This window comes from Pogoniulus pusillus, chromosome 25, assembly GCF_015220805.1.
Source record: "Pogoniulus pusillus isolate bPogPus1 chromosome 25, bPogPus1.pri, whole genome shotgun sequence".
Classification (NCBI taxonomy): Eukaryota; Metazoa; Chordata; class Aves; order Piciformes; family Lybiidae; genus Pogoniulus; species Pogoniulus pusillus.
This window is the reverse complement of record NC_087288.1, coordinates 257,391-277,948: the sequence shown is the minus strand read 5'-3', so window position 1 is coordinate 277,948 and position 20,558 is coordinate 257,391. Positions and strand designations below refer to the sequence as shown.

The 20,558-nt window shown below is 46.6% G+C and overlaps 1 protein-coding gene across 2 annotated transcripts in view; it reads right to left on the bottom strand.

The window, feature by feature from the left end:
- The window catches only part of PRIM2 (DNA primase subunit 2), a 50,579-nt gene that overhangs the window by 20,852 nt on the left and 9,169 nt on the right, over positions 1–20,558 (bottom strand). For both annotated transcript variants that reach the window (XM_064164108.1, XM_064164107.1), the window contains 3 exons: positions 13,501–13,596; positions 12,534–12,671; positions 3,948–4,015 (listed from right to left, as the gene is read on the bottom strand). In XM_064164108.1, coding sequence (XP_064020178.1) covers positions 3,948–4,015; positions 12,534–12,671; positions 13,501–13,596 — 302 coding nt within the window. The remainder of the gene's footprint in view (positions 1–3,947; positions 4,016–12,533; positions 12,672–13,500; positions 13,597–20,558) is intronic.

The following is a 20,558-nucleotide window of genomic DNA, read 5'->3' as shown; positions in this document are numbered from 1 at the left end:
AGATGTAGCTCACCAACTAAGGGCTGTCAACATTTCACATCTGGCAAAACCAACACAGCTGTGTCTGACAGTTAGGTAGGGAATTAATGACAGAATGCCAGGCTGGAAGGGACCCCAGAGATCAGCTGGTTTGACTTTCTAGGTGATGCTGGAGTTGAAATTAGGTGGCCCAGAATGCTGATTGACAGTTATAAAACCTCAATTAAGATTTATAAAACCAACATTAGAGCCAGTGTGGTGAAGAAACCATCCCTCATCTGGACAGAGTGGCGAGAGGTCATTCAGAACTCAGACCACAGGATCATGCTACTGGTGATCTTTGGAGGTGGGCAGAGAGGTGGCTGAAGTCCCATGCCTGGAACCATTCCAGGTTGGGTTGGATGGGGCTCTGAGTGACCTGATCTAGTGAAAGATGTCCCTTCAAACCCCAAACATTCAATGATTCTATGACATTTCAACAAGGCAAAGTGTGCACAGTGTTTATTTTACTGCAGCACACAGAGCTGGTTCACTGGATCTGCATTCATTGGTTCCCTGCTCTTAGCTCTGCCATGCACTGCAGTGCCAGCCAAGCCTGCTGTAGGTAAGAGCATCTTCTTCAGTACACAACAACAGATAAATAATTTAAATTATTTGAGCTGTGGATGTCTATTATTACTAATTCTACTAAAGAAACATCTACATTTCCTTGTAGAATCAGCTCTACATCACTTTACTTGGACAAACTACAAACAGAAACCAGAGTCCTAAAAATATACCAACCAAAGCACAGAGCAGCTGCTTGGAGTTTTCTGGCAAAACAGCCAGCTAGGGAAACAGCAAATAAGTGATAACATCCCAGGGTGAGTGCTGGTGGCTTCCTAAGCTGCTCTGCCACAAGCATCTCAGCTCATCTGCTTGCACCCTGCTGTGCAAATCAGAATCACACCTGTGCTGGAAACCACTGCTGAGCTAAGCAAACCCTGCTTCCAAGCAGCCATCACAAGCGTGGCCTGGGAGAGGAGGCTCAAAGACAGCCAAGTAAACAAAAAGGCTTTACAAATCCAAAGGAGGATACTCTCTCCCAGTCCAGCTGACCACTGTGTTTACTGCAAGGACAGGCATCCCCACAGTGCCACCTCCCCCTGCCAACACCAGCCAGGTGAGGCACAGCTGCTCCTGGCTGCAGCCTAGAAAATCTCCCTGAAACAAGAGCCCAACTCCCTGGGAAATCTGCTCCCACCTGTCTAGAATGAGCCTGACATCTGCTGTGAAGCTCCCATGCTGCTCTGTGACCACTGTCATTTGTTCTGTCCCCGAGCACCACCACCAACTCTGACACCACAGCGTTTGCTTGGCAAACAGCCGCAGGCTGCTATTTGATCCTCCCTAAGCCTCCTCTTCACCAGGCTCAGTAAAGTCAACTCAGGCTCTCCTTGTAATTCATGTACAGGCAGTCTGTAGGAGTTTGATGGGATGTGACAGCTTCTGTCTATCTTTGAAGTGATTCCTGCTGGAGATATCAAACAGCAGAGTGTTATAGCTCCATAATTTCATCACAAGACCCGCATGAGTTCCTTTGAAAGCAGAGGAGGCCGAAGTGTTCTTCCCATGCATTTAGACAGAAGGTTTCCATTTCTAGTCAATTGCTCAGGTTTCAGCAATTTAAATCCTTGTGAAGTCCCTCAGCACAATCTCACATCACTTACCATTTTAACTAAAAAGGTTCTCTGTTTTTGGTCTAGCACAATTGATATTAGAAAGTTACAAAGAAACAGAACAGGACACAAAGAGGACCTAAGGCACAGATAAATGTTTAGTCCGGAAAAGTCCAATTCCAAAATCCCTGTCGTGACTGGTTTACAAAAATGGGCATGGATTCCATCACCTCTGCAGACATCATGCACAGGAAAATGACCTTTTCTGACCACTGGCTGATTCAAGGGCCACAAGCAGGTACCCAGAGATGCCAAAAGCTGCACGAGGCACTACCAAGCAAATAATGATGCTCTGCAGCCTTCACGTGCAGGCTCTCTTCATGCATTTCTACCTCAGCTTTTGCTCCCCTGATGAAACTTCATTGACACATGCCAAAAATAAACTGCTGCTGTCAGAACCCACAAAACAAAGGTAGGGGAAAGCTTGCAGCTATTTTTCCTCTTCTTGTGGGCAAGATGAAGCAAAAACCAACTCAAATAACCAGAGCAGACCTCTTTGGTCTCCTCTTTGCTCAGCTGTAAAGTGTGATCTACTTTGCCTGTTTTAACAGAACTCCCCAGAAGCATTTAGGCATTTCCTGTTGGTGAGAGAATGTCCTGGGAACAGGCCCTCCACCTCTGCAGGAGCCAGATGGCAGTCGCCCTCCTGTGGTTAAATGCACCCAGGTGCACACAAGCGAGTGAAGAGCACCTCCCTGCACGGGTGCAGGATGCAGTGTCCCTGCTGGAGCAGCTCATGTCAGACCAGCTTTTGCTGCAACCTTTCCTTCTCCCACGTTCGAAACTGACAAGTGCAGGGAGGATTCTGACTGTTGGGCTACTGAAGGCTCTTCCACATAGTGTAGAGCAAAATGCATTTTGAATGTCTCAGTAATGACCCCTGGACAGCACAACTCATTACAAACCTAACTGCTCTTTGCTTCAGGTACACCACTGCGGCGCGGGGTTCCAAACCCCAGAAAGAGCTCTGGTGACAAAAGCGTGGAAGGTCGTTGGCGTTCCCAAACCAGCCACATGACAGCCACACTGCAAGGTGATTTTATCCCCATTCTTTGCTCATGAACAAAGTTCAATCCTCTCTAAATAAGCAGAGATACAGTGAGAGCTGCTTGTCTCATTCTCATTTACACTAGAAGAAAACAGGAAACTGTTCCCAAGCAATAATAATGATGAGGGTTGGTTTTTTAAATCCAAATAAAACGTGTTGGTTTGGGTACAAACACCTTGAGCAGCTGCACACCACGGGAAGCCAAGAGCATGGTAACTAGCTAACAACTAGCTCCGCATCCTAACTGCGGTGCAGTGCTGCTGGGGCACAGCTCACCACTCACATTTTTAATTCATCCCACGTCACTTCAGGCATCTTGATGCAGAGCTGCATGTGTTCAACAACAGAGCTTTCACCACTGACATTCAATATTTAAGTAAATTGTTACCCTTAGGGGTATTAAAAATTCAACTGAATTAATACCTGAGCAGCCTAGTCTCACCAGATCCACACTGAGCAGGGGCTGGACTCGATCACCTCCAGAGGTTTCCTCCAAGCTCAACTATTCAATTGTCCTGAACCAATCTACCTCCCTCTACTTGTATGGTCTTTGTCCTCCTGCACACCACTGCAGTAAGAAAGCTCTCCCAGACAATACAAAGTGGCAAAAAAGGCAATCATAAGAGACCAAATCTGTGCTTAACCTGAAGAACATCAGGAAAGGTTTTTTTCTTATTCTTCATCCCAAAATACATCCAAAGAAAGTACAAAACTTCTATAGCCTGTATGCTAGCAGCAGAGGCAGGCTGCTTCAGCTGCAGAGCACCCTTCCAGGCTCACATCTGCAGCTGTTTTCAGGTTCATTAACAGAGGAAAACTGAATTCCATTTGGCGATAAGCAACAAAGAGATCTTCCAAAAATGTCAGCATAAAATATCTGCAGGAAGGAAGGACCATGTTCTGAGCAGTGCCACTTGGAATTCATGAAGAAACTTAACAACTTTGCCTTTACCACAGGAGGAAAGAAAGTCGCATTACAGAAGTTGCCAATGTTTTCTTGTTCCTTAGAAGCAACAGCAGCTCCAGGTCATTTATAAACCCTTGGTAAGATGAAGAAATGCACTCAGGGGTTGTTCTCCAGTCAAAGCCTAATGCACAGATGAGGCATCTATAAGAAAAAGCAACTTTTGCTAAACCATTTCCCCACCAGAATTATTTCAAGCTGTAGGAAACAACCCACTCATGCTTCCAGCTGGGGCTACCTGAGGTGGTTCAGCAGAGGCTGCAGTCTCTCATCAGTCTGTACGGCAGGCAGCGACCGTGCTGTCAGCTGGAAGGAAACAGAGGTCAGTTAGCAAAGTATTACCTTCAGCAGAGCAGGCAGCACAGACACCACCGTGTGCTGCTGCCGGACACAGCACGGGCAGGGGCATGCTCGCTCCTGCCCAAAGCAACCAACGCAACCTTATGGGACACCTTGTTAGCAGAAACAGTCACAAGTCCCACGCAAACAGTGAAAACTCTTCTTTCTGACTTTGGACATTAGCAGGAAGACATCCCTGGAGGCAGACACTTTCTGGACATAGGCAGAAAGCCATTCCTGGAAGCAGATACTTTCTGGACCTCGGCAGAAAGCATCCCTGGAAGCAGATACTTTCTGGACCTAGGCAGAAAGCATCCCTGGAAGCAGATACTTTCTGGACATAGGCAGAAAGGCATCCCTGGAAGCAGATACTTTTTTCCAAGCATATTTGAGCTAGCAGCCACCTTCTACCTAGATGCCCTTCTAGCACTCACCTAATGCAAATACAGCCCAGGAAGCCACAGCACATACAGCTCCCAGCTGCACAGCATATAGCACTGTGTGGCTGCTCTACAGACCTGCCCTGTGTCACTGCTGGGTGCTTTTAAACCTTCAGTATTCTATGACTGTTCTGAACTAAGCACGCACCTCCTCCTCTTGCTGCTTCTATAAGACTGGTTAAAGCAGTTAACCTCTCCTGAGAAAATAAAGCTAGTAGTCTGCATTCAGCAAGCACAAGTTCACTGGTCTGTTGACTAAAACAGGTATATCAGATCAGATCAGTATCAGGAGACAGGTGTCTGCCTTCACCTATACAAGTTACAAGCAGGGCAGTTCTGACAGTGCTGCTGTTTCTCCACTACAAAATTCTGCAGACCAAATAGGTCTGCTCGGAAGAGAGCTCCAAGATCATCCCTTTTCATTGTGCTACTGCTGCCACGGCTGTATTTTGAAAGCAGCCTTGGAACACGTTTAAGATTTCAGCCCATTTCCCATGGCATAAATCACCACCAAGTTCTGAAGGGCTACAGAGAGAACTGAGCTACCTGCAGTGCCAAAGCTCAGCTGCCAGCACAGCACTTGTGTGCACACTCACATCCATGGCCACCTTCACATCAGACAGGCAATGCTCTCCCCCATGCAGTACGTTAAACATTACACTGCATCAGGAAAAAGTCCAACTGGTTCCTTCTTACAAACAACACATTCACAACAGATGATATTTGTGGAAGTCAAAGTGGAACAGTGGTGAAGAAGCAAAACCAGTAGAAGTCAAAATTATTGGTGCTACTGCCACAGTTAGTGAACCAGGTTCTAGTTCTGCTTTGATTCCCACAGGTGCCCCCGTTAGCTTTCACACAGCACTGCTGTCATTGCCTAACAGTCTGTTTCACACTGACAAGAAGCTGACACACTTCAGGTTTAGCACAGATCTCACAGTATTTTGAAAGCTTAGCTGCTGGTCTGTACAAAATCCACTGAAGGTGGCTCTCTGCCACCTGCTTTTTGTCCCTCACACCCAACAGCAAGTCCTCCTGACTTACAGAGGAAAAGTAATTCTTACATACATATATATTCCAAAGCCCAGACAGGGGAGAGGCTACACATGCCGAACTAGGAACGAAGAGAGTCAAAATCCACTATCAATAAAGTCTTTTACATCCCTTTAAAAAGCAGAAAGTTGCTGCCATACAGACAGTAAAAGCCCACAACAGAAGCTCCACTCCTGTTTCTCCAGCAATCTGGAGACACGACCTGAGGAAGCCACTTCCAAAAGTAACAAATACACTCACCATACCCATCTAAAATGGGACTAACAAATTATACTCATTTTAATCACCCTCTGTAATGCACTGATTTAGAACTCCCTTTTCACACCATCCCAAAAGTCTGAACACCCTGTGCCTGTGGCATGCTGGCATGCACAGGAGGCCACTTTGCCCTACCATTTCCCTGCATAACTGTTTCAACTCTTCACTGCTCCACTACTCGTCTCCAGCTTTTAAGTTGGAGAGATCATATCCAGGTTAATTGCTTCCCTGTTATTTTTCATTGCTCTAATTGAACGAATTGGTACCATTTCAAATGCTGCTGGAGCCCACACTGGCAAGGTAATTACATAGCCTTGAACAGCATCCATAAATGTTTGCTGCCGTTAGCAGAACAGTTTCTGAGCTTCAGTAACATTCACAGAACAGAATTCTGCACCCACAGTCACTTAAACATTAAGAAGGTGGACTTGAAGCAGTGTCCCCATTGATAGTGCATTTGCTCAGGGAAAGCCTTTTGCCCACTGCAGTCTGTCCCCAACTGCAGTGTTTGCTCCAGAGCCCAGTCCAGCTGGGGGAAGCCAAGGTCACAGCAGGCTCTTGGTGCACCTTGATCAGAGGTGCTGGTGAAGAGCAGGGCTTCTGGAGCCTTAACACAACTCTTTTCTCCCAACAAAACCTGAATGCCTACTTTCTCTCAAGCAATGTGGCAGGCCAGGAGCTCTCCAGTAAAGCAGTCTGCGTTTCTACCTTGAATTTTACTGCAGCAGGCACCACAGTAGCTGCCTTCAATGGAAGGCAGCTTATGCTGTCTGGAGAAGCTGTGCGCTGCTGAGAGGCTTCATGGAGCCCTCTCTTGCCTTTTGAGCCACGAGATGCACAGATTGCCAGCAGCCAACAATTCCATTTAACTAGGTTTCAGAGGAACACCCCTAACACCCAGCTAGGCTGCAGACTGCCTCATCCCAACCAGAGATGATTGATTTTGAAAGATCAGCGACCTGCTACAGCAGCGAAATGCCCTCATGCAAGTTCTCTGCAGCTGGGGGCGGGAGCCAAGCCCTGGCATGCCCGCACGCTGCTGCACCTAGGCAGCTGACGGTGTACTGCTGATCGATTTGCTTGCAAAGAACTTGGGGCTTAACCTTTCACAGCATGGCACAAATCTTGAGTGCTGTAGAAAATTAGTAAGTAATTTTTGGCAAGGCTTTTTCAGCTATTAAAGGTTATTGCAGCAGCACTTACACCGAAGCGTGCCCAACAGAAGCTCAAGCAAACAATATCACAGTCTGTCCATGTGAACTCTGCACGCAGCAGGCAACACTGTCAAACAGAACTAGTGAAGTAAAAATGGTGATCACTGGGTTTTTTTGTTGCAGTGGGCCAAGAGAATTTAACAGATAAAGCACCTGGATTGTTTTCATACAGCACCACCCAATGTATGGAAGAAAGGCAGTAATGCAGATTGGCCTTACTCAAAGGTTTACAAACACATGTAGGGCGAGTGCCAGGAGGCTGGAGCCAGCCTCTTCTTGGTGATGCCCAGTGACAGGACAAGGGGCAAGGAGTAGAAGTTGAGGCACAGGGGTTCCGTGGGAACCTGAGGAAGAATTTTTTTGCTGTGAGGGTGACAGAGCACTGGCACAGGCTGCCCAGGGGGGCTGTGGAGTCTCCCTCTCTGGAGATATTCAAGAACCATCTGGATGTGCTCCTGTGTGATCTGCTCTGGGTGATGCTGCTCTGCAAGGGAGCTGGTCCTTTCCAGCCCCTGACATTCTGTGACTCTATGAATTCCCCTCACCAGTCTCTGGTGGTTGATACAGTGGCACTGTAAAGCTCAGGTTGGTTCTGTGGGGGTGCTCTTTGTTTAATCAAATAAAACTCTCCCTCACCCCCTTTAGAGTAACACAAACCAGCCCAAAGAGAACCAGAGAGAAGGCAGAGTGGGTTCCCGTGCCTTCAGGTAGGCAAACCCAAGGCAATAGCTAACTCACCTTTGAAAACAAAGAATTCAAGCTCTGTTCTTAGCACTGCAGCTTTCTTTGTTGGGACTCTAAAGGGGAGGGCACAGCAGTTACCCGCAGCCCTGTCTGAAAGTACATCTAACAATTCAGTTGGCACAGGTACAGCTTTCATTCTATGACACATGCATTCTACAATTACCAGTACCATGTACAGGCTGTATCTGGCTATTTGGTCAGTCCATCCCAGCTGCCCAAGAACACCAGTTGTGAAGAACTCACTTGCTAGCGTGGCCTCGTTATTGGCCTAATGCTTTAAACACTTTGGAGAACCCAAACTGCACTAGTTTCAGCTCAGCACGTGTCAACTGCACTAGGAATGATCATTAATGTTCTCCTGAGGCATTTGCTCCTGGAGCTCACTGATTTCTTCCTCCATTTGGAAATGTCTAGCTTTCATATTCACACTGAAGTACAAACAACATCTGGGTTGAAGATTAATATTTCGTCTTGAAAGCACATTTTTCAATAATTAAACCTTGTTTAATTGGTAGGTGAGCTGTTGCTGGGTTTTGCAGCATTATTACTTATGCATATACTCATTTCACTTGCATGTTGGGGTGAAAGTATGTAAATTAATTCATCTCCCATGCTTTTCTGCATTCCAAGGTGCAGCTGAAGTTGACAGCTACCAAGATGCTCATTAGATTTCCCCTTCCAAACAGATTATTAATTCCATCTTCCTTACAACAGTGCATAGTGTCTTCCAGGCTTTAATTATATGTAGATGGAAGTAGCCACTTAGGAATCCACTTTGTCAGCAGACTGCCCCCCTTCTGTTAAACGATGCTGCTTCCCATCACTGGGGAGGTTCTCCAAGCTGCCTGGCCACTGACCTACCCTTCACCAGCAGCTTTCTCAGCTCTTCATTTCACCCTCAGCTGTTTCTGTACCTCATTTCAGACCGCCCATCCATTTCAAACCTCAGTAAATCCTGTACTAGAACACCTGCCCACACAGCAAACTGGAAAATGAAATCACCTCACCTCTAACAGGTGGAAATAATCCTTCACCTGTTTGGTACTGCTCACTGCTCTTCGGCTGTGTGCAGACCCTCTGGTTCCTTTTTGGCATTATTTATCAACTGAAGCTTCTCCAGTTTGCTGACTTTCTCCCAGGTTCGTGAACTAAATGCTGATTCCAGAACCCCAAGGTAACCTGGAATCTGTCCTTCAGTTCAGCCACACATTGCTGCTTGAACCAACGTGCCTCCGCAGAGCGTTGCTGGAGGGCGAGAAGGTCCCAGGCAGCAGTGAGCTCCCTCAGGGCTTAGCATTAGGATCTGGACATTGTTTCTTGCCTCTTGCCTTCGTTCATGAGAAAGAAAGTAAGAAAAACAACATCTCTGGAGTGTTTGGTAAAAGCTCCTGGCTGTGCTGGATTTGTGCCTGCAGGGCTTCTGGTAACAGAGGAGCACTTCTGGGCTCCATACAGCAACTTCTGTTCTCTAAGCACCCTCCAAAGGCCACATGTTCACCTTCCCAGATTCCTGGTGATGAGCAATTAGGCACAAACCCTAATGAGGATTTAAAATCTTTTTTCAGGAGGATGAAATTAAATTATTTTTCTTTTAGAAACAAGATCATTTTGGTCCTAGATTGCTTTCAAAGAGAAAGAATTAATAGCTTTTAAACACTTGTCTTTAGGGTCCAGGGCTGGTTACCACCATTGGCACTGCCCAAGGCTGCGTTCCCACTCACACACCAGGTACAGACATTTACATCTGAAAGAAAAGACCCCTACCACCAAGTGCTTTCTGTTTAATGAGCTCATCAGATCTTCATGAACTAACTCTGGTGGAGAAAGCTACTATGCAACTGCAAATACACTGAAGTAATCCTTAGATTTCCATGCTTGATCCTCAGCAACAAAAAGCCCAGAAAAGACTTTCTTACAACAATCTGTGTGATGCCATCCTCTAACTATCAAACCTAAAATGAAAGGGTTTGACTTGCAGTGTTTTAGTCTCTCAAGATGTGGCACTGCCTGGAAGGCCTTGCTGTGCTGCCGAGACAGCAGACACCCATCTCCTAACACCAGTGAGGTACTGGAGTGCTTCTGTTTAGCTGTCTGTATTTCACAGCAGTGGGGGTTGAAGAAATAAGATCAAATCTTGTCAAACTTAGAGTTTTCAGCCCTAGCTTCCCACAGGTTGAAGTTCCAGTTGTTCCATTCTTATCTTCACTGAGTAATTCAGAGCTAAACACATGGCAGGTGCTATTTCATGCTGCTATTAACCAGCATCAACTTGAGTCAACTCAGCATCAAATACTGTATTTAACCTTGACTCTCAACTGCTAGCAACAGCCATCATTTCCCAGACTGTTCTCTCTCCACACCAGAAAATGACATTCCTAGCAAAGAAAACCACTATCAGCTCTGCCCTGGTTTTGATTCACTGTTTTAAAGTGTTGGTTATTTAAGCACAATCACCATGAATGTTCCTGAACAAACACACTCTGACATAAGGACTCCTTCCCCAGGACTCAAGCTCCTGGAGCAGAAAACCAAACCCTCAAAAGGAGCACCAAATAATAAACCCAGCCCCATGAATGGTCTGATCTGCTCATACCTGTTGGCTGACCTCAGGCACGGGAGCATCCTGTAGCTGGCCACAAACTGAGGTCTCCTCATAGACTGACTCTGAAAGCTGTTCTAGGCTGAAGTACACTAGCACCACACACAGATAACTAGGAATAGTGTTCAAGGCCATAGAATGGCTTTGATTGTTGGAAAAGACCTCTATGATGATCCATTCCAGCCACTGATTAAACCATGCAAATGCCATGGCCACACCTTTCTGGAACACCTTCAGAGATGGGGACTCCACCACCTCCCTGGGCAGCATGTGTCAGTTCTTGACCACTCTTGCAGCAAAGAAATTCTTCCTCATCTCCAACCTAACCTTGCCCTAGCACAATTCAAAGCCATTTCCTCTTGTCCTTAACAAATCTTACTAAGCTGTTACTGCAGTGTTACGGCTGGGCAGAAGCCTAACTATCAGCAGAGCTCCTACACTCCCACCTCCTGCCTATAGCTTTCCCACTAGATGATCCATAGTAACTTTTCCACAATCCCATAAGTCCCCTCAAACATCACCAACAGAGCATAGCATCACCTCAGACTCTGAAAGCCTGTGATGCACCAGGACATGTCTGCTACAGCTGATTAGGAAGCAGTGAGCTACCCCTCAAGCACACAAAGGCGCAGTAACTCCAGGGGGCACACACAAGCAGATCCATCAGGCAGCGCCAGAACTCTTAAATGGTGACCATGTCCTGTCTTCCGCTTCTGAATTCACGCCGAGATGCAAGGGGATTCATCAGCGCTCAGAACCAGTGACACTCAGTGAAACGGTGATGTGCACCTGGCATACACCATCGGCCTAACAGCAGCCTCATTCAGGGGCGTCCTGCACTAGGCCAAACGGAACACATTCTTCTTCACAAGGAACTCAACCCCAGGGCTTCCTCCCCGCCCCTGAAGAACACATGGCTACACAGAAAGGCTGCGTTCCAGGCAGGACTTTCCACCCTGACTCTTGGGGTGCCTCTGATGGCCAAAGGCTTGAGGTGCCCCTTAAGCACCTGGGCACAGAGAAGGACGCATTCACTTCTCTGCTGGTGCAGTACGAGTTACTTTCAGCCTCTAGTGAGAAGCAAGGCTTTGCTCTGCCAGCGAGGCCATGCTGCAGCCAACCTCCTGCAACAGTGCCTGGCAGCCTCAGCTCCAAAGATCGCTTTAGAAGCTTCTCATCTGGAGCAAGAAGCAAATCACACTTCTCATTTGTTCTGACAGCTGGTGCGATTCTTCCCACCTTCTAGAAAAGTAATTCAACATTTTCATGTCCTCCATGTCTTTCCCAAGCTTTCTGATTCTAGGATTCTGTCCTCCAAAGACGACTCCTCCAAGTCACAGCTGGAAGCAAGGGCAGGGGTGTTGCTGGCATTTCTGCCTTTTACATTTATTTTTATTATCTATACATCAAAAGGATGCAGCAGAAATAAACACAACCCCTGGGATTAACAAAGCTGGTAACAGAACAACCTTCACCTCATTTTGGCAGCATAACTAGGAAAGCAGTAACTGAACAGTGCTGACGTTTGCTATCACTCAAGCAGCGCCGAGCACTTCATCCAGACTGAATCCATTTCTCTCCTCCATGCCCACACAAACAAAGCCTCCAGTCATTAATGAGCCATGGCCTCTTACTAAACTCTTAGAACCTTTACTTTTGGTATTTGTTCAAAACTACAAATTATTTAAATTAGCCACCAGACCTTACAGACAGGAGAACTCTGGTGTTCACATAAGAATTAATCTGTTCACATAAATACAGAGCAACTAATGTAGCTACAAACACCTGCTGGGTCAGAACTTCTACTGACAGGTGCCTCTTCACCCCAGATAAGGCTGAGGACAACCCCTAAAGCAACAAATCACTGCTGCAAAATGGTGTGGGAGAACAGGCTGGAAGGAAAAAGCAGCAGCGTGTATGGGGTGAAATTCTGAATGAAGCCAGGAGACAGCTTCTCCTGTGTCTTTACAGGGCACAGCAGACACTGAACTCCATTTGAAATCAGTCCACTCTCAGTTCACAGTGAATTTTTTTCAGTGCTGCCAGCACTTTTGATAAGGTTTCTGGTATCCTCCAGATGGAAGCAGGTCAACTAAAAAAACCCAAAAGGCTGCTGCCGACGAGTGTCAGCAAGCAGTGGAAGCAGAGCTAAAGGAGCCAGAGCTGAGCAGACTCACCGCCAGGGCCTTGGACAGCTTTGCTCTGTAGTTGTTCAGGACGATGGCATCGATGTCCTTGAGCGGCACATATGCAAACCCATCCTTGATGAACACTCTCCTGGCTCTGAACAGATCCACAGCATCTGCAAGACCCACCTGAGGAGGAGAAAAACACTGTGCAACAGCAAAGCAATGCAGCAACAACAGATGCCACCCGAGTCAAGATGGACCAGCAGGCCTTTAAATAATTTTGTGTCTTCTAACAAGGCTCTCTGCAGCCAAACCGCCAAGGGTTTGAGAGTCCTTTCAGAGTCCAGCAACCAGGCAAAGGAAGATACTTCAGTGGTTGTGCCTACAACAGCCAGCTGTGCTGCTCTGCAGCACTTGCTGATTTGGTATTTGAGAATGAGTCTCTGCTGGACGCCTGTTTGCAGACACCTTGCAGTGTTTGATTCACGCAAACTACGCACAGAAGATCTTGCAGCCTGGGAACCCAACCAACTCGGGTCCAAAGAAGCAGATGCTCCTCTCATCTCCTCCTGTTCTCTTGCGAAGAGAATTTCAGACTAATACAATCAGACCAAACCCAGTGCCAGCACCAGGTGTTAGATAACAGCCTGTCAGCCAGGCCACATAAGTCTTTTGCCTGGGAAGGTTAAAACTTAAGATCACAGAACCACAGATGCATTGAGGCTGGAAGAGACCTTTGAGGTCACCAAGTCCAACCACCCGCCCAGCGCTCGCAATCCCACTGCTGCTGCTAGGCCTCTACCACTAAGCCACATCATGAGCGATGGCAGAAGAGGTCACAATACATTAAGTGGGGTTTAAAACTCTCTTCACGTTCCCACTTTGTCCTTACGAGAAGGACCCTCACTAGTCTGCATTAATTTAGATACCCTGATGAGCTGTTAGCACCAGTATGTTAACTTTTAACTGACTGAGGACCAGTGCAAACCTATGGCACTCAGCCATTTCTACTCACCTTGTAGAACATTTGCTCTTTCACTTTAATCATGCTGAAGCCAGGGGTGGATGTACACAGATCATTTGCCAACTCATTTTTCAGGTCTTCGCTAACCTAAAATTAAGAGCTTGCTTTAGAACTGCTGAAACACTTGGAAATTAGGCTTTATTTGCCCCTATCAGCTAAAAGATGAAACCTGCAAAGACATCATCCCTCCCCGATAGGCCAGCAAGTACACCAGGAGAGCTGGGGAGGGACTCTTGACAAGAGCTGGGATTGACAGAACAAGGGACAATGGCTCTGAGCTGGGAGAGGAGAGGTTGAGACCGGAGAGGAGGAAGAAATTCCTGACAGTGAGGGTGGGCAGACACTGGCACAGGCTGCCCAGGGAGGCTGTGGATGTCCCTTCTCTGGAGGTGTTCAAGGCCAGGTTGGATGATGCCTTGAGCAGCCTGTGCTGGCGCGAGGTGCCTCTGCCCATGGCAGGGGGTTGGAGCTGGATGATCTTCATGGTCCCCTTCTTCCCAAACAACTGTTTCACCCAGTTGAGGAAGCACTCCCAGCTCTTTAGGACTCCAGCACACTAAAGGGAGCACAGGGAACCGCACAGCTCGTGCTTTAGTTTGGCAAGTCCGTTTTAAGCAACAAAAGCCATCTCCTAAGGGTTCCTTAGATTTCTGTAGATAATCAGCATCTGTTTCCAAGCAAACTGAGATGATTACCAAATTAAAACTTTTAATTAGCATTTTGCATCATTTACAAATGTTCATTCTGTTTATGAAGGTGAAAAGGGACACTCCCAGTAGCTATACATTCTTCAACCACATTTATGACTTAATTGCACTGTTTCATGGAACACTGCCAGCACCACATGTGCAAATAAACACATGCAACTACAATTCCTGCAACAAAACGCCAGGTTTCTCCATGACTAACAAACTCATGCTTATAGTTCAGGGCCCCATCAGAGGGGGAAATAAAGACCCCTCCTCATTCATCCTGCCAGCACATCAAACAACAGCAAGTGGCTGAAGTGCTTTTTCAGCAGCTTCAGGCAGTGGAAAATAAGCTTATTTAATTTCCACATTAATGATCAGCACACTGGCAGAAGAGACTTTCTGATACTGTAAGCCTAAGTATTTCAACTCAGCTATTTTGGGTCCTAATAGCCCCGAGGAAAGACTTCTCCCAAGGATTTTCTTGCCCAGGATTTTTTAACTACAGTCAGCTACAAGGGCTGGCCACAAACCACAACACCAGAGGGCTGGGGTTTTCTTTGTCTGGAGCAAACCCCAATTTTCTAAAAGAAAGAATTGATTCTGTGGCAAAGCCACCACTTAGTTTCATTAAATCTGTCTTCTAGACTTGAATGATTACACTGAGAAACTTAGTACATCCTTTAGAGTTAGGTACTTCAGGATAAGAGCAACCTGTTACTTTTTCATTACTGGCATAGGTTTGCCTGTCTTACTCAACAGACTCCAGCATTTAAAAAGAGTAAGAAAACAAACAAACCTCCACACCTACTCCTTTGCCCTGCCACATTCCATTTTGGTTCTCTGATAACTTCAGGCGTGGAGCTGAGTGGCATAAGTCATTTTTAGCTTGCTTTGGCAAGCTGGCACTGTTTCCACTTAGACATGCATCACTTTGACCTCTGCAGTCACCTGTAAGACAAGCATTGCTGCTTCCCATGCAGAGGCACAAATGTCAGCCCCAAGCATCAGGAAACTAGGGTGAAATGGAGAACCATTCCCTTCACAAATAAACTGTAGCCTGCTTGGACATAGTTATTGCTTCAGCTTGACATAAGCTTCCACACATCAAAATTAGGCTCTGGACAGTTTCCTCTTTTCAGCATTTTTCCCCATCCTGTTTGGGAAAGGGAGAACAAAATGCTACCTGCTGTCTCCAAAGGCAAAGCCTTCACCCAGGCAAGAACACTTTGGTACCAAAACGTACAGCTATGGCCATGGTCAGCATCCAGCCACTGACAGCTTCCCTTCACCCCTCTTTCTGTCCTTCCTCAGGACACAAACAGACCCCTTCTCATTCCCTGAAATCCGAGTTCAGGCTCTTCTGTACCCATAAGGCAGTCATCACACACTGGAAGAAGCTGAGCCACAGCTGTTTGTACAGCTCCCCCAGCGCTGCCAGGAGTGCCTCTGAGCAGAACGCAATGGTGACACCAGGAAGCCTCCCACGGGAGTGCTCTGATCACACCATGGAAATTTAAGTAGTTCAATTTCTGCTGCTTAAAGCTGCTCGAAAAGCACTTCAACCACAGCATCAAAGAGCTACTGTGGAAAGAAATTAACTCTAACAATAATGTGTTTTGCCGTTTTCTTTTGCAGTTGTCTCCTCTCCAAGGCTGGCAGCACGACAGAGCGTTGGCTCCCCCAGCTGACGACTCTATCTGCTGTCGTTCCCCAGGACTCCGATCCAAGACCTCCTGCCAGGACGATCTGCTTTGTAACTGCATTAACAACGTTCAGATGGCTAATTTTGCAACAACGGGCACCTAACCTAGAAATTATGAAGAGCCAGACATAATGTATTTTCAATTTCAAGAGGCTTCCCAAAGGTGAAGAGGTTCTAAGCTAAAGAGGATGTTTAAGGCAGAGAGGAAACAGCAACACAGAAGAAACGTACTGTGCTTTGAAGTTCACTTGTGCGCGCTGCAGGGAGATGACACAGGGCAGCAGCATCGCAGGGAATCTAAACTCGGTTATATCATCCTTATCCCCAGACAAGGGCGTGTTACAGAAGCAACCAAGAGGAAACCCATCTGCTTCAAGGAGCAGTGTACAGGTTAGAGGAGGGGTCACAGCACATCAGAACAGTCAGACTGATGACCAGAACATCGCTGAAAAATAAATGTAGGGCGAATCTTACATTCTGTTCACATTCCCCTGCCTCCAGTGCAATCCCTGGAAAAGCACAGCATGGGATCAGACCAGAAAGTCTGGGCTAAAACTGAAGGCTGTATGTCAGACACACTTCAGAGCTCCACACGTGAGCCAGGTCTGTGCAAGCAGGGGAAGAGCTGACTGACCAGGAGCACTGAGAACAGCCCTGCAACCACTGCATCTCCAGCCTGTGACTCGCCACATTGCTTCTGAGATGTGAACAACAGATTAATTTAATCTCCTCACCACCTTAGAGCTGGCAATGGTTCACCTGGAACGTTCTGACCAACTAACACTGGACTGCAACAAGAGATGCTGCCCCACTGAAAAAATGGCAAAGGACACTCACAGAAACTACAAACACAAAGCACACAAAGACAGGCTGAATGAAGGAGCAAGAAAACATAACTAGTGTCATCCTATGTAGCAAAGGCACATTCAAAGAGGAAGGGGAAAAAATGAACAAAACGTTTTTCAATTGCTGAAGAGAACCAGAAGAAACAGGCTTCAGTTATTGGGAGGTAGAGCCAGTTTTGATTGGAAAAAGAAGTTATGAGAGAAGTAAATCAGCAGAATCACCACTGTGAGACATGAATCCTACTGCCTCACCACAGCAACTGAAGGCAGAAAAGGGAAAAGAAAATGACTGAAAAGTCCACAGCTGTGCACAGCAAGAGAAGAGAAAATCTTGCAAGACTGAGCAGCACTAGAAAGCAGTTTCAGCAGAGGAAGGGAAAGCTGCAGGTGAGAAACATACCACAGTCAGGACAAAGGAAAGGCAAAAAAGCTCATTACTTGAAGAGAGACAATGAACTGCTAGATTTTCTTCAAAACTGGAATCCTGTCAGAAGAAAGCTGCTGAACAGCTGAAGTGCATCACCAGCTTCACTGAATGAGGCTATGGCATGGAAGAAACCCCTAGAACTGAAGAGCAGAACCAGGCATTGATTCTGCTGAGATTGACCCTGAGAGGAGGGATGCAAGGTGCTGAGATAGCTAAGTTAGGGAGTTACTTTGTGAGAGGAGGAGGTGGACTAGACTGGTCTGAGAGACAGCAGAGCACGGCAAGCCAGTTCCAGGGATCAGAAGTAAAGGCCCCAGCTGTCTAAAAATGAATCTGGTAAGTGCCAGTTTCTCCGTGTAAGTGCAATGCAGAGGAGAGTTCTGTTTGTTGGCATTGGAGGAAACAGGATGCCCTCTGCAGCAGCTGAGGGCAAAGCCAAAGTCATGGAGAGGAGGAGGTGCTCATAACTCCAGGAGTTAGCACTGAGCTCTCTGCAGGAGATTAAAAGAAAGGTAATTTGGATTTCTGGTAGCAGAGGTTCCTTTCAGGGAAATGTTATTCCAAACACCAGATCATGCATGTTAGTTGTCAGGCCAGAGAACTCCACTTCCAGCTGTGCAGCCAAGCTAACAGTGCGGTTGGGCCACTTTTGATCCAGTTCCTCCTGCAATGCTACCAACCAACAGCTGGTGTACATTAGAAGACCAGAAAAAATTAGAGTGCAACTACCACTCTGAAAAGAACACTCCCATCACTTCTCAAACACATCCTGAAGAGCTGCTGGAACAAGCAGAACCTGCCAGAGGTGCCTGTTTGTATTCCAGAGCCACAGAGAACTCCAGACCAAGGTCTAGGAGTGTTTGCAATTGAGCACACATGAGACCAGCCCTGCAAGGTGAGGCAAGCAGCAGAGTGAAGGAAAGACATCTCTTATGACTTCAGGTTATCGTAGTCACCATGATTAATGGCTTGCCCAGTGCTAGGCCCTGTAAAACCAAACAGGTGAAGACCAGGAAACTCCAGACCTTAAATCAGGAATTCCTAGGAACAGCAATGCACAGACACCCTGCCACTCTCCTCAAACTCAGAGATGTATTGAAAGCCTTTCAGTACCTTGGGGTAGTTGCCATAAGCATGCTGATGATGTCGAAAAGGCTGTCAAATGGATAAACCAGGGTTTCTCTCATGCCACAAAGGTCTAAAAGCACAAAACTGTACCCAAAAAAAGTGCAGGTGTGGTCAATTCCCAAGGGCTTGATACAGGCAAGCAAAAAGGGAAAGGGCTGGGGCAGGGAGTCGGGAGTGCATGAGGGGGTGCAGGGCACGTGGAAAAGCACCCACCCAGCCAATCTGACTGATCAAGTTAGGTGAGCACTGTCACTGGCCCCAGAGAGGCCAAGTATCACAATGCAGCAGCAACCAAACCAGGCACTCCTAACTCATCCCAAGGAAAGCAGCAGGTGCCCACACCTCATGGCAGCAAGAAGACTTCCCAGAAAAGCCCAAGTGTCACTTCCCTGTAAATCCTTTCACTTCACATCATTTTTCAGGCACTGAAAGACTCCTTTTGAGGCAAAAACATTTCCTTCAGTGACTGCTACTTCATACATTCACTAGATGCCCCTATAAATGTATTTAAAATGGCTTCTACTGCCAGAAGCTGCCAGGCGTCACTGTTGCACTTACTCATTTCTAGTAAGATTCTAACGCTTTCATCTCCTAAATGAATGTAAATCCCAACTGCACGCCTCTGTCTGCATGTTCTCTTTGATGGGCTCTGTCACCCTAGATGTCAGCATCTCTTGAGCACTGCTTCAGGATTTCCTGTGCTCTGACTGATTTTGCACAGAGTATTTCAAGTGCCTTGAGAGATCAGAATTACACACCACACATAAAAAGCTTCTGGATGAGGGCAGCACTGTCCCTTAAAACCCTTTTCTTTAAGCACATAAAGTATCAAATAGACTTCTAATAGATAAGTATGAATCAGTCTTTAAGTCCTTTGTAAAGCCTTTTACAAACACGACATTAAGAAAAAGAGCACTGCTTTCATTTTAGTGACCCCTGCACAGCACCCAGAGTTTAGACCTCTTTTAGATACCTATGGAGCTCCTTGGCCATATTAAAATGCTTTATACTTGATAGTGCAAGGAGGAATTAATTTTGGTTCAATTCCCACTGAAACTGGAAGGGACAGGGAAAACAGAAGCAAGGAAGAAGGCTTTCAACAAAATGCTGCTCTGTTGCCTCAACAGGAACAAGGAAGTCACTGCTTTGCCATCACTCTGACATGATGAAGGCATAGTCAGCAGCATGGAACCAAGCTCTACTCCTGGCTGCTCCCAGCAACTCACAAACATCAATTTATTCTCACAAGCCTGAATGCTGTAACTGTGGCAGGACTGGGAATAGGCAATGGAGCTACAGCTCCACAAATATTTGCTGGAGGGTCTGTGGAACCAGAGTGGTATTTCCAAGAGTCTCTCAAGGACCCAGAAGGGTCCACTTGTTACTGCTCAGATGGACAAACATCTCAGCACTGTACAAGTCGCCTTGCACACTCCACCTTCCAGACCCTTCCAACCGGCATCATGCAATGCAAGTCAACCACACATTTCAAAATGCTGAAGTTCTTCTTCAGAGCCAGGCCCAGAGAGAAAACTGTCTTCAGTAGTGATGGCTGCACATTCATTTTCATTAATTTTACTGCTAGCTGCAGACACAGCTGGAGCTAACAAAGCAGTTTACAGCTGCAGTGCCACATTTTATTGAAGGCACTAATGCAGAAACCGTGCAGCAGGCATCTTCTTTTAGCCCACTCAGACAAAGCAACATGTAACATCAGGAGCCCTAAAACATTTAAAAGAGAGCCGTCATTTGTCTACCCAGATTTGACATTTGCAAGCTTTTCCTATGTTCAGCACCTGTGGAAGAAAAGCACTTGCAGAACTTTAGACACCACTTACACTCTGTGCTCTCCAGCAGGCACTTTGTGGGCCAGACCCAAGAGGTCTGGTGAATGGACAGTTTGTGGACATGCAGGAGTAAAGTCTGTGTCAATAAAGCTGAATGCACTGCACATGATTTCTTTCACATGACACACACACAGAGGTGAACTGCAACTACTGCATCCAGTACCAGCTTTCCTTTTCAAAACCAAATCATGGTCTTGGTTGCACATCTACAGCTCCAGAGACTCACATATGTGGAATCTAAGTGATTTTGAGCATGCACAAATGCACAACCCTCTGTCCAAAGTATACTTGCACAGGAGAGAGAAGTCTGCACTTTTTAACCCACAGTGACCCTTGCAGGATCACTTACACACCTGAGCAATCCACGCACGACTTGGCATACCTGGAGTATTTGTACTTGGATTATTA